At 40.0% G+C, this 15,041-nt stretch overlaps 1 protein-coding gene across 1 annotated transcript in view; it reads left to right on the top strand.

Annotated features, from left to right (window-relative positions):
- Positions 1 to 15,041, top strand: part of LOC122548300 (serine/threonine-protein kinase 3/4) — a 153,279-nt gene that overhangs the window by 48,046 nt on the left and 90,192 nt on the right. Inside the window, exons 5-7 of the mRNA XM_087994729.1 lie at positions 4,794 to 4,958; positions 8,400 to 8,567; positions 11,169 to 11,306. Coding sequence (XP_087850855.1) covers positions 4,794 to 4,958; positions 8,400 to 8,567; positions 11,169 to 11,306 — 471 coding nt within the window. The remainder of the gene's footprint in view (positions 1 to 4,793; positions 4,959 to 8,399; positions 8,568 to 11,168; positions 11,307 to 15,041) is intronic.

Raw genomic sequence — 15,041 nt, 5'->3', positions numbered from 1 at the left:
GGTTAAAGGGAATAATGGGGAAAGAAACAAAAAGATGTGCCTACAGTAGTTGTGCAACTGACCAATGCTATGTTGTATGATTTGTAAAGAACTAGGAACTAATTGTTATGTGAATATATATTCTGCAGTATCACTCTTACTCCTGCTTGGGAGTCATGTGCGAGCCAGTAGTGGCTTAGATCTTCTGGTCCCTGCATAGTAGGAGACTAGACGTTTGACTCAAGACTTTTCGGAACCCAGTGCAAGTTCTGATGCAATGACTCTGTTAGAATTGCTAAGAAGTTTAAACTTCTCACTGGCAACTCCCTTGATCCCAGAAGCTTCTGAAAATGTCTCCGATTCAAAGCTCAATTTGAAAACTTCAGAATTTTGATGTGCTTTCCTGAATAATTACCCAGGAAATGTTAGATAGGAAAAAAAAACAGATTTAACTCCTAGCTAACTACATAAATATAGAACTGACCCTGTGGCCATGAACTGCCCCAACCCAACTTAGCTGTTCACCACCACCTGGATCCCACACCTCCCAATGGTCCCTTAACTTCCCCATGACCCTCTGAATCCCTCCTCCACCCATCGCCTGACTACCCATCCTGCCTTGCCACCTTATGCATTCACCTATTCACTCGTATGCTCCCTTACTAATGTGCTGAAAAACTTTAATTGTCCCAAAATGTTTTTAACACAATCCAGAATATAGCAGCTAGTGCAGTTAAAAGGGACTTGACTTGATCCAACAGTACGAGAAAACAATTTAATGGAAGACTTTTCTGAAATTCTAAGAGTTGTCCAAATCTGGAGTTTGGTCATGCCACAATAAAGTAGGAGCAGAGCAGTAATTTGACAGTGATTGCTGTGTTCAGGCCAGCTGTCAGCCTTATGGCGAGCTGAGGGAAATGTACACTTGATAAAGCCACAGCATTATTAAACTAAAATGCGATTATTTCTAACTTGTGCAATTAAGGCAATACTTCTGAAAATAAAAATCAGAGGGAATTGAAGTGAAAAACTGACAAGCATAACAAAATAAGTTTACATCCCGAAAATGTCATTCTCAAAATTGCTTGCCACCTTTCTTGTTGCTCCTTCTGATTTTCTACTTGTTGCATCTGTAACCCAACCCAAAATGTGCTTATAAGTTGGAAAATTGGTTCTGTTTCTCTTATTTCAATGTGTTGCTGTGGAAAGTGGGTAATTACCGAAACATTTTCCTGTGCTCAGAATTAATCTTGCAGTATAAACCAGAAAAATCTGACTGGAATTAATCTTGATGTGGAGGTGCTGGTGCTGGTGCTGGACTGGGGTGGACAAAGTTTAAAAAGCATACAACACCAGGTTATAGTTATAGACATAATTTTGCCTTATGATCCTGCTCCACAGCTACCTATGAATGAGCAGTGCTTCCAAAGCTAAGTACTTCCAAATAAACCTGTTGGGCTATAACCTGATGTTGTGGAATTAATTTTGGCGCCTTTGTGCTATAGTTTTGAAACATGGGTTAAATGGTAGCTAGTGTATGAGAGGTCAGCGAAATAAGATACTTGGACAACAAATCCACTTGTGTATTTGTTGAATTTGTATGAGAGTGGATTGCATGCTGGAATATCTGCTGCAGTCTATTTCCTCTTTTTGTGGTATTCTGTTCGTTGGCCAGAACAAACCAAAATGGTCAATTTCTTTGCCCCAATGAGAATGTTAGATACTTATGATCTCAACATCTTAGCCCTACTCAGCCCATCTGATTGGGTAGGTGATTAAAGATTTGGTGCTTGTCCTAACGTCATAGCAATTACTATTTGCATTTGCACAAGACCATGGAGAGATTAGAAAACGAGGATTACTGACTAATAGGAGTGAATAATGAAAGGCATGGCTTCACCAGCAAAGTCTTCCTCCTTGATTATGTCACTTGGTGATCTATTGTTACAGTTATATGTTAGTTCTTGAGCTAATTCAGAGGAAGCATTTCACACCAGAACACTGTTGTCAAAACCAATCCCAACTTGCGTAAATAGTGTAAATAGTGACAGCTGGCAGGCCGAGTAGATGTTTTAGCTACACAGGTTATTAATGTTTATTTTCAAACTGCTTTGACACGTGACCAGAGAAATTCCAATTACGTGAATGATATTCAGAATACCAGCGACATGAAGACATTACAGAATTACTTCATCATAAGGAATCAAAGAATCCTTAGTGTGCAAGTAAGCAATTCAGTCCATTGAGTTTACACCAACCCTCTGAAGAGCTTCCCTGCCCTATCCTTGTAACCTTGCATGTAATTTGCACAAGACCATGGAGGGATTTAGAAAGCCAGGACTGTTGACTTAGTTATGAACGGCATGGCTTCTTCAGAGAAGTTTTGTCTCCTTGATTATGCCACCAAGTGATCTATTGTTCCACTTCTACCCTAATGTCAGACTATTTTGGTATAGATTAGATTAGATTACTTACAGTGTGGAAACAGGCCCTTCGGCCCAACAAGTCCACACCACCCCGCCAAAGCGCAACCCACCCATACCCCTACATTTACCCCTTACCTATCACTATGGGCAATTTAGCACGGCCAATTCACCTGACCTGCACATCTTTGGACTGTGGTAGGAAACCGGAGCACCCGGAGGAAACCCACGCAGACACTGGGAGAACGTGCAAACTCCACACAGTCAGTCGCCTGAGGCAGGTATTGAATCCGGGTCTCTGGCGCTGTGAGGCAGCAGTGCTAACCACCGTGCCACCCACAAAGTTTTGTATAGTATAGGGTTGAGAGAAAACACATTTGATGATGTAGATTAGTGCTGTTGTTCCCAAGAGCAGTGTGCATTTAAGGGCAAATTGTCAGCATAATGGAAATTTAGCCTAAATCCATATGAGTTGGAAACTCTTAGAAAATGTCACTTAACCTTTAAAATGAGTTAATGGCTCATTTTTTAAATGAGAAAAGTAGTTAAAGGCCTAATCAAAAGCCACCATCAGAATTGGAAAGGCGAGATAAATCAAGGGCCTGTATTGTAACAGTCTCAGGATGTTGAAGGAGAACAAAACTGAAAAGCGAAAGGAGTTCTGGTTTTACATCTTGAGAGATGTTGAATTTATGGAGGAAATGTGTATGGAATGAGCTACCAGAGGATGTGGTGGAGGCTGGGACAATTACAGCATTTAAAAGGCATCTGGATGGGTATATAAATAGGAAGGGTTTGGAGGGATATGGGACTGCATATGGGCCAAATGCTGGCATATGGGACTGCATTTATTTAAGATATCTGGTCGGCATGGAAGAGTTGGAGCAAAGAGTCTGTGCTGTATATCTCCATCACTATGAAACAGCATAATATGTTTTCAGTTCAAAAGTAAAATGCAGGGAGGAGAAAGGAAAGCTTTCTAAGAATATTGGAATAAGAGTAAGCCATTTAGCCCCTCAATCCTGATCCATCCTTCTGGGAGATCAGGATTTATCTGTGGTCTGACTCTATATATTTGCCTTGAATAGCCTTTGCCAAACAAATTATTTATCTCCGATTTAAAAATAACAACTGATCCAGATTCCACTGCTGTTTGTGGAAGAGTGTACCAAACAACATCTCCCTTTTGTGTATAGAAGTACTTCCTAAAATCTCTCCTGAATGGTCTGGCCTTAATTCTCAAACTATGCTCCCTAATTCTAGAATCCCCAACCAGTGGAAATGGTCTTTCCATATTTGCCCTGTTGTCTCCTCTTAATATTTTGAAAACTTCGATCAGATCACTCGTAGTTCATCTCATTAGTTTGTATCTGTTTGAAAGAGGCCGAGAGCTGAGAGGATCATTGACTGTGGTACTCCTAAAAGTAGAGAAAAAGACACTGTTGCGATGGAGTGTTTAGAAGTTACAGGTAACCAGGATGACTGTGATCTTAAGTGCCTGAGGCTAGCGAGAACTACCTTGGAATGGCCTTCAGTATTTAAGTGAAGTATTTGCCACAGAAGGGGAAGCAACTTCTTGTAAGCAGTTTTAAGAATGTCGGCAATGTGAGAGTTTCAAAAAGGTGATATGAGTAAATGTTGAGGTAAAGCTAGGTCAAAGATGAAAATATAGAAGGTGGTTTCTGTTGGTTAAATGCAAAACAGAAATAATATGTCTGCACCAAAGTGTTATCATCTCCTTGTCCTATTCAAGAGCTTCAAGGAGGTATGGGTGTTGTTTTCCAACCATTGCACTGAAGTGCCCCGAGATTGTAGTCTTGGAATTCTGGAGGAAACGTAATGACTGATTAGAACCATCAAAGCAGAGCAAATTGTGTTTTCCTATGTTACAGTGGTGACTATAATTCAGAAATGCATTGTTGGCTGTAAAACATCCTATGATATAAATGAAAGTATTTTGATAAAGATGATGTGTGCTTACAGTACAGATTGGGAGAGAGGGTAGAGTACAGGGAACCTATGAAGGTGATTCAATAGGATGAAGCACAGATGATAGATTCAGAGAGAAAGCCAGTAGATATGCATCTTGCAGTGGGATAAAATGTGATTATTGTGTAGATTTTTGAGAATTATCTAGAAGCTAAATCTTATCAAGAACTTTGAAAGAAGGAAACAATTGTTTTTATAGAACTCATCAAAACTGTAGCACTTACCAAAGCATTTGAAAGGTAGTAAAGTAATTTTGAAGTGTAATCATTGTTGTAACATAGCAAATACTGCAGTAAACTTGCTGCGGTTACCCAGTGAACCATGGCTAACAATGAAAAACAGTTGATCTGTTGAAATATTTCCAAGGCTATGCTGTAAAACTGTTGTTTTTTTGTTGTTCAGTTAACAGAGGACGAGATCGCCACAATTTTACAGTCCACATTGAAAGGACTGGAGTATCTACACTTCATGAGAAAAATCCACAGGGATATCAAAGCTGGAAACATCTTACTCAACAATGAGGGCCACGCCAAACTGGCTGATTTTGGAGTTGCTGGTCAGCTTACTGTAAGTAATCTCTGAACTGAGGCATGGTACAAGTCCAGGTAACAAAACAGCACGTGACAGTTTTGTTAGCAAGTTATTTCCCCATGGCAAGTTTGTTTTTCCTTTGTCTATCTTACCAGGACAGTAAAGTAGCAAAGCTCCAAAGTTAAAGAAGTATTGACCAGAATCAAGACCATTTTCATGCCTAAAAGGGTGCAGGGACTGCCCTCCCCAGGATGGATTAATTGGAGGGTATGAATAAATTGTGTTCCCATGTTTGAGGATAACATGATCTGGAGATGGAGCCATTATAGTGCACATTCTTTGAGCTTCTGATGAACCTAGGGTTGGTAGCTGATGAGAGGGTGTAATTTCTTCCAAAGCACTGGCCATTGCAGCTTAAGAGTATGAGTTAGAAGCTTCAGAAAAGCAAAGTAAAACATGATGTTTTTATATATTTATAAGCTAATCTCTAGCTATTTAGGTGTAAATGTTTTACAGATTAGATCCAACCCAGGCAGACTTTAGGGATTATGTTATGAGAATACTCACACAAGTTTGTATCCCCTTCAATATAGATAATTGAGGGTAGTCTCATTGAAGTAGTTAAAACATTAGAAGACTTTGATAAAGCAGATGCAGAAAATCTCTGGGGGTGTCATGAAGAAGTAAAATAAAATGTAAATAATTAAGCAAGACTCTGGAAATCTGGAACTCTTTCCATAAGACACGTTTGTGGCCCCATCAAAAGACTACGATGAATAGATTACATATTATTCGATGAAGCTATCATGGGAATCTGGAACAAAAGTGGGTAAGTGGAATTGAGATGCGGATTACTGGATGCTATTAAATGGTCAAGCTGACTCTAAGGGTCTAGTGAACTCATGCTGTTCCTGTACTTGTCATGGTATTGGTATTATCATTTTTCCCAGGAGATAGTGGTTTGAGTGCCACAGTAGGACTTGAGAACATAACCCAGGTGTGGGCTCTTTTAGTACAGTGTAGAGTAAGTGCTATAATATATGAATAATTAGAAAATTGTGGGAAGTATAGCATACTTGGGAGGGGCAGATGTCTTTAGATTTACAAACCTTCAATGGTGGGGGCTTCCTTGCCAATTGTCTGTATCTATTATAGATTATTCAATCGTGCTTGATTTAGAGAGACTATTGACAACGATATTGTTCTATGATGTAGTGATGACGATGTTAGGAAGTGAAGTAGATATGGTTTAGACTTTTTTGATTATGTGGTTTCAGAATATAATACAGAGCAGTATCTCACCCAAATGACTATCTTTTGAAAGGGTATACAGTCTTAGATTGCACAGAAAACATGATCTCCTTCCCATGTACTCTTGTGAGCCTACTGAGTGCATGCAGACAGATAATTTCCCCCATGCTACTGGAATGAATCAACCATGTCTGTATGCTACTGCTCTTCCAAAAACAAACCTGAGTGATTTTCTTTCATGAAGATCCTACCCAGTTAAAGGTAAGTTTATTACTTGGTAAACCTAGCTCATGCCAGTTAATTCAACCAATCAAAGGAGTCAAACGTGGATCTTTGCTAATCAGTAACTGTCAAACGGGCATTGGTTACCTGAGCTCTTGGTCATTGATGAACAAGTTACATGAAACAATTCGGTTAATTCACAAGAAATAACACAATCTGTGAATCGTGTCAATCTATTAATGTTCTGGAACAATGTCTAATTTAGAGTCAGAGTCCTACAGCACAGAGACAGGCCCTTTGGCCCAAACTGGTCCATGCCGACCAAAATGACTGTCCACGCTAACCCCATTTCCCTGCATTTGGTCCATATCCTTCTAATCCTTTCCTGTCAATGTATTTGTCCAAATGCCTTTTGAATGTTGATGTACCTGACTCAACCATTTCTGCTGGCAACTCATTCCATATGCGTATCACCCTCTGTGTAAAAAAAAAAAAGTTGCCCCTCAGGTTCTGTTTTATTCTTTCCCCTCTAACCCTAAACTGATGTCTTCTAGTCCTTGATTCCCCAATCCTGAGTGCATTCACTCTATCCATGCTCCTCATAATCCAATACGCCTCTATAAGGTGCCCCCTCAGTCTCCAACGCTATAAAGAAAAATGTCCTACCTTGTCCAACCTCTCCCTATAACTCAGACCATTGCGTCCAGGCAACATCCTTGAAAATTTCTTCTGCAGTCTTTCCAGTTTAATAATATCCTTCCGATAACAAGGTGACCAAAACTGAACTCAGCACTCGACAAGTGCAGCCTCAGCAACATCCTGTATAACTGCAACATAACTTCCAAACTTCTATACTCAGTGCCCTGACTGATGGAGGCCAATGTACCAAAAGCCTCCTTTACTGCCCTGTCTGCCTGTGACTTCACTTTCAGAGAACCATGCACCTGAATTCCAAGGTCCCTGTCTTTCACTAGACCCCTTAGGTCCTACCATTCACTATGCAACTTTGTCTTTGCAAAATGCAAGACCTCACACATCTATATCAAATTCTTTTGAGCTGTTTGTGTTGTCTGTCTGTATTCTCCACTTGGCCACAAGGTGATGCTAAACCCAAGTATTTTCAGTCAGGGACCAAGCGATCTTTAAAATTGAGATTAGTTTGTTTGGGTGGATGTGGCATAAATATTTTCAGTTGTCAAGCTGTCAGACTTTGGATATAATCTCACAATAAACACTACGAATTCAGGAAATTCAAAAGAAGATGTGGAACTCTGTTTTTGGGGAGTACTTGTGTAGATGCATTTCATTAGAAGCCAGAGCAATGCACAGTGAGAAATGAACAGAAGGTAACAGTAGAGTATGATGAATAGAAGAGAAGTGAGTCAAGACTCTTAAGTATGAGCATTGATGTAGGCTGGTTAGACTGAGTAGTCTGTATCTGTGCTGTAAATTTTGTGCAATTCTACGAATCTGCCCTAAACATCCTGCACTACTACATTTCCTAACAAAGATCTCTGAATAATAATTGGGCAATGTTATTATGACTTATTTCCACCCTCTCTACCCATTAGGGTGTGAAGCTAATTGTTGGTCTCTACTTTAACTCCAGGTCTGCACTTAGCGCATTTATTGGAAATTTGGATTAAATTCAGCCCTTTTAATAAATAATTAATCAATCCATTGTTTCAAAAATGACAGCAATGTATATCTGCTTATAGCAGTTCTGCACAGAGTTTATTTTCAATAACCTGGAAATCTCTGCACAGTGGAAGCATATTGAATAGTACATTTCAATAGGAAATGGAATATTTAATTAGAAATGAGTTTTTTATGTTTATGGGAAAGAGCAGGCGAGTGAGACTAATTGAACCACTCATCGAGAATGTAATGGATATAATGAGTCAAATGGCCCTGTCTTGTGTTGTGAACTTCTATGATTTTAAACTCAGATGTAACACACCATTTGGGAAAATTCCCTTTAATAAATTATCTGTCTTTATTCAGGATACAATGGCCAAAAGGAACACGGTGATTGGAACTCCATTCTGGATGGCACCTGAAGTGATTCAAGAAATTGGGTATAACTGCGTGGCAGACATCTGGTCTTTAGGGATTTCAGCAATAGAAATGGCTGAAGGAAAACCGCCATATGCAGACATTCATCCAATGCGGGCAAGTAATGGCAAAGCATTCGGCCACATTGGGATACCTAAGAGCTATATGCGCTGCTGTCATGACTGAAGTGTTCACGTCCCATCCTACACTGTTTAGTTTACACCATTCTCCACAACACGTAGTCCGAAAACACACTCCAAGTGGGAAGAAAGTAATGTGACTTTCAAAGTTAAGGATACTATTCAGCTCCTCCAACCTGTTCCACAGTTTAACACGATCATGGCTGATTGGATTTACTTGCAGTACTGAGCTGGCATTGGGGCCAGTAGAAAGCAATGCTACAATGTGGCCTCTTTGCCCTAAATAATGTTTTGACATTTGCAGAGAGCACAAACGAGAACATCTTTAATTAATTAAATGCTCTTGTTTACAACCTGGTTAGTAATTCTAACAGAGTGCTCTTATCATTGTTAGAATGGAAAAGGAAACAAGAAAAGTTGTAATAAAAGGTGCAGGAAGTGTGTTGCGAGTCTGCATCTGTTAAAGGAGGTGTCAGCTGTGGCTCAGTCTGCAGCATTCATATTTCTGAACTAACAGGTTGCATATTCAGTCCCATTCTAAGCCCTAGAGCACAAGTATCTAGGCTGGTACTGCACTGCAGTACAGAGGGATTGTTGCACTACTTGAGTTGTCACCTGCACTTAAGACTAAGATCCTATCTTCCCTCTAAGATGGATGTTCAAGATGCCATGGCACCATTCAGAGATGATTGGATGTCTCGGCATCACATTTTCATCCCTCAGTCAACCTAGCAAAACAATTTTCTGGTTGTTAATCTATCAGAAGTCTTGCAATGGGCAAATTGACTAGCAGATTTCCTACATTACATAAGTTCAAGATTATTCCAATTGGTAATAAAGAATTTGGAATATCTGATGTGAAAGGTGCTAAAGAAACAGCACTTTTTTGAAAGAGTAAACAACAGCTCAACATTTTGTCCAAGGGTCCCCAACATTCAATCCTGATGGACATTGTACAGGATTCTGAGTGTTGTTGAGATGTTTCCACTGTTGGGCAAATCTTGAGCTAGGGGATATAGTTTCAGAATAAGGGGACATTCATTTAAAACTGAAATGTTAGGAATTTTATCTGAGGGTAGGGATGCCTGTAATTCTCTACTCCAAAGAATTGTGAAGGCTCAATCATTGAAAGTATTTAAAATTGAGTTAAACAGTGTTTTGAAATATCAGGGAGTTGAGGGTTATGAGCTGGCACAAAAAAGGAGCTTTGAGACCTCGGATAGTTCAGGCTTAGCACTGTGCCTCACAGCACCAGGGACCCGGATTCAATTGCAGTCTCAGGCAACTGTCTGAGTGGAGTTTGCATGTTCTCCCAGTGTCTGCATTTGTTTCCTCTGGGTGTTCCGGTTTCCTCCTACAGCCTAAAGATGTGGAGTTTAGGTGGATTGGCCATGCGAATTTGCCTTGTAGTGTCCAGGGATGTACAGGCTATGTGGATTAGCCATGGGGATGCAGAGTTATAGGAGTAGGGTAATAGACGTGGATCTGGGTGGAATACTCTTAGGTGGAGTTGGTGTGACTTGATGGGCGAAATGGCCTATTTACATACTGTAGGGATTCTATCATTTGAAAAACCATCATCTTATTGAATGGCTGGGCTGGATTGAGGAACTGATTGGCCTCCTGCTCCTAACTCTTATGATAAAAGCTGGATTGTAGAAAGATTTTTTGCTTTTGCTACAATAGCTGACCACTTTGTGTGTGTGTGTGTGTGTGTCTGTGTGTGTCTGTGTGTTTGCTGAACTTTCTTCATTTCACATTTTAAAATTTGTTTTTGGAATGTGGCCATTGCCATTTATTGCCCATCTGTAATCACCCTGGAGAAAGTGGTAGTGAGCTGTCGTCTTGAACTGCTGCAGTTCATGTCCTGTCGGTTGATCCGCAATGCCCTTAATGAAGGAGTTCCAGGATTTTGACCCAGCAATACTTAAGGAATGGTGTTATAGCCCAAGTCAGGATCATGTACCTCTTGGAGGACAGCTTGCAGACTGTAGTGCTCCCATGTATCTGCTGCCCTTACTTTTCTTAGTAGTGGAGGCCAGAGATTGGAAGGCTGTATTAGGGGAGCCTCGGGGAGTTGTATCTTATAGGTGGCACACACTAAACACTTTTGGAGGGAGTGAATGTTTAAGGTGGTAGATGGGGTTCCAATCAAGTTGGCTCTTTTTGTCTTGCTTGGTTTTGAGCTTCTTGAATGTTGGCCTGTAAATAAAGACCGAGCTTCACATCTACATGAGTTGCACTTCATATGCCCCAAGCCTTCTGGTTAGGGGTTCACATTACTTTCCAGAGTTGGAACATGTACAAACTTTTTAAGTTTGAATCTTTAGAAATGTTCACTGCCAATGTTCTGTAGCACTCGAGGCTGTAATTGATGAGAAATTATCTTCACAAAGTGTTATCAAATAATTTATAAATTATAAATATCACATTAAAGTAGCTAGTTACTGGATGTGACACCAGAGAGCTGACCTTTAGATCTTCTACAGTGGCGTTTTTCTTCAACGAATCTCAGCTTTGCATATTTAATGAAATGTTTGCAAGTGACCTGAATATATATTCTTCCCCTATTCTACAGGCTATTTTCATGATTCCCACAAACCCACCGCCAACATTCCGGAAACCAGAACTCTGGACGGATGAATTTACAGATTTTGTAAAGCAGTGTTTAGTTAAAAACCCAGAACAAAGGGCTGCTGCCACACAGCTGCTGCAGGTACGTTGTAATTGAAAATAACATTCTCACAGCAAGCATGTTAGCTGTTGCTCGGTCAGTAGAGCTCATTCAGAAAGTTGTAGACTCATGCTTATATTAATTCATGGAATGCAGGCATCAAAGTGGACTCGCTGGTTCGATTGAAAGCTTGTTATAATAGAAGTCTTTGCTCAACTGAGGAATTTTGCACAGGATAGTATCACAATGTTGAGAAACAGTCTGTTATTGTTGAAATAGGAAAGACTGGAAATGACTGGTAGGTCTTTGCTGGAGGCATGCAAGATCTGATTGGGAGAATAGACTGCAACATGGAGCTGCAGAGGAACCTGATGATTCTTGAAATTGATTTTTGGGAGTGTCACTGGGAGCCTCATGAGAGCTATGTTAATCGAAGTGCTGAGCCAAAGTACCTATGAGCAGGGATATGGCATTCTGAAAGAGCTCCAATGTATCGTGCATTATGATGGAATCTGATGCTGATAACAAGGTGTATTCAAACAGTTTAATTTGGCTCCACCTGGGAGCTGTCGAATAGAGGGTATTTTCAATATGCTGAATTTGATTTATATGCAATTCTAGGCTTTTTTTAAAAAGTTGCTTTTGTGATGGGGATTGGATCCAGGTGCTGGATGGGAGGCAGGTAATGGTTTTAATTAGGCCTGTAATGATGTGGTTTGTGTTGAAGTTGTTGTATGTTGGGCAAGTTACTCGATATGTCATAACATTCTGTTGGTTGGTCACTTGCTGCTCAAATACTGCGCTGGAGGTGTTGAAAGTACCATTCCATGAAGAGTAAATCATTGCCTTAGCTATAAACAACTGCAGGTTGTTAATTGCATGTTTCTTTGGAGCTTTTACAATACAGCACACATTATAAAACTGTCCGTCTGTGTTGCCTGTTCTCTGGATATTGAGAGACTTGTATGGATTTATTTTGGTCCCACTGTGTCTCCAACTTGGCTGGAATTCTAATCAAGCACTTTAGATTAATCCACTCTGCCATTCATCATCTCAATCTCTATCGATGAATCAGCTAGCTTGTAAGGGTTAGTGATGGATGGGACATAGAATGTCATTACTTTACGAAGCAACTTGCAGAACTAGCTATTCAGTATTGATTCACAAGGCAACAAAAGCACATCTTCCATTGATAACCTGATCTGACACCTTGTGCACAGTAGGGAATATTGACCCAAGTTGGAGTTTCAGGTATCCAGATGGTGTAGGTGCATTTTCCCAGTATTTCAAGTGCATTTTGATTATATGGGTCACTGCACATTCCTGGTGTTAATGAATTGGCACTTCAGCTCAGATGAGTTCTGCGGTGGGAAGACCCAGGATTAAAACCAAACTTAAAAACTGGATTTGGAAACACCGAAACTAAACAAAAATGTTCAAACATCATTAAAGCATAATATTTGGTTGTTATTGTTTGGCAGTTTGTGGGACTTTGCCGTGTGCAAAACAACTGCTGCATTTTCTACATTTCAACACTGACCTTCATTAACTGTAAAGCGCTTTGGGGCATACTGAAGTTGTGAAAGACGTCGAGAACAGCTTATCTTTTTCCTACCCTTGACAGGAGTTCAGCTCGTCTTCCAAGGGCCAGGGCACTGAGGCAGCAAGATTCTAATTATCAGAGTCAGTGGGATATTTTCAAGTGAACTCTGCTTGGTGGAAAAATTCAGTTGTTTGATTGTGGGACATCTGCTGCACTTACACTGACAGTAGGACCAGGGATGAAATGCAGTTTCAACATTAAGTGCATTTACAGGATAAATGGTTGTTTCTTGACAGTTGTAATTTATGGGAGTAGGGTGGAGAAGTAGCAGCTGATTTCTAAACTCGTTTTGATTGTCACGTGTACCGAAGTACAGTGAAAACTTTGTTTGCGAGCAGTACAGGCAGATCATAGTAAGCGAGGATGTACAGCTTCAGAGAGGATTAGACAGGCATAAAGATTACATTGCAAAGGGTGTAAAAGAGAGATCAACATTAGCAAAATCAGCATTATTGGAGGCTAGAGAGTCTATTCGATAGTCTAATAACAGCTGGGCAGAAGCTTTGTTGTTAGAACTGAGGAAACCATACTGTAAACTTTGGAATAATTTTGAGATGTCCTGAGATTGTGAAAAATTCTGTAGAAGTTTGTGTCTTTATTTTCTTCGAGTGTAAATTTATTGCTGAAAAAGGAGACATGTTATCAAAGCTTTTCACCTTGCACTCATCAGGACAGAGGCAAGAGTGCCAGAGTTCAAAGAGAGCAGCAATTTATACTTCAGGAGAAATGGATGTTAGTTGGTAAGTAAGTTGATTCTGATTGGTTGAGGCATTACCATAGAGCGTGTGCATTGGAGCTAATGTCTCCCATCTTTTTATTTAATTTTAAAAAGATGAAATGCCTGGACATTTTTTTTGCTGCAGGGGACAGGTCCTGCATGTGAAGATACAAAGCTTCCAGCAAATGTGATCATCTTATATTGGTTATTTGTGTAACTTTTAGTACGTCTGGGTATGAACGGCTTGTCATGTGAGGAGTGGTAGAGGAATCTGGGCCTGTACTCAGTAGAGTTTAGAAGGTTGAGGGGGGTGGAACTGATTGAAATTTAGAGTACTGAGAGGCCGAGATAGTGGATAAGGAGATGGTTTCCACTCATAGGAGAGATGAGGGAACAGCCTCAGAGTGAAGGGATGACTGTTTGGAACCCAGATGAGGAATTTCTTCAGCCAGAGGGTGATGAATCTGTGGAACTCTTTTCCTCAGAAGTCTGTGAAGCCAAGTCACAATGTATTCTACAACAGAGATTCCTGCTTAGTAAGAGATCAAGGTTTACGGGGAGAAGACAGGAGAATGGGATTGAGAATTGTATCTGCTGTGATCGAATGGTGGAGCAGTCTAGCTTGGCCCAGTGGCCTCATTCTGCTCCTGTATGTTTTGGTTTTGTATTCAGCAACTGCTGCCCAACAAGTACAAACCATTGCATGTAAAATTATAAGTGATTAACAATGCATATTAATAACTGACAATACATATTAATGAAAAATGTTTGCACTTGTGCTTAAAAATCATTAAAACTAATGAGTGCGCCTGATGACTCATCAATATTAGGAAAAATATGGACTTGGGGTTCTAGAGGAAAGGTAAAGCTGAATAGTGACCTATTCAAGGTGTTTCAAGTTATGAAAGTGTTTAAGAGGCAGCTTTCACTTGGGGAGACTAACACTAATGGTCACAAATACAACACAGTCACTATTTCAGGTACTATGTTTTATAATATTGTTGATCATGCCTCTCCAAATTTCATGGTCCTTGATAGTGGTTAATATTTTACATCTATTCTGCTTCTGCAACTGTTGGAAAATCTCTTCCTTCATTTTCCTCTTGCTCTGCTAGCCTCAATTTTACCAGTCATCCCAGTTGTTCTAGCTTCTCCCTTCTAAGTATCTGCCCAAAGAATTGTTATTTTTTTTGTTTGTCTACAAAAATTCTTATTTGCTTACTACTTCAAAGTTTTCACATGAGTTGAGTGTAGTCAATAAGGAATCCGGAAGCAACTACTTTTCCCATAGAGAGAGAGATGAGCACTAATTGGAGGAAGATAACAGATTTAAGGGGAAATTGGATAACTGCATGATGGAGAAAGAAATAAAAGGATACATGAAGGGGGTAAGACAAAATAATGTGGAGGATTTTGTAGAGCATAAACACAGCATAGACCATTTGGGCCAAATGGC

The sequence above is a fragment of the Chiloscyllium plagiosum genome, unplaced genomic scaffold, assembly GCF_037043375.1.
Source record: "Chiloscyllium plagiosum isolate Xiang-an unplaced genomic scaffold, Cpla_swu_hap1 HiC_scaffold_15, whole genome shotgun sequence".
NCBI classification, from domain to species: Eukaryota; Metazoa; Chordata; class Chondrichthyes; order Orectolobiformes; family Hemiscylliidae; genus Chiloscyllium; species Chiloscyllium plagiosum.
This window is presented reverse-complemented; position numbering and strand designations above follow the sequence as displayed.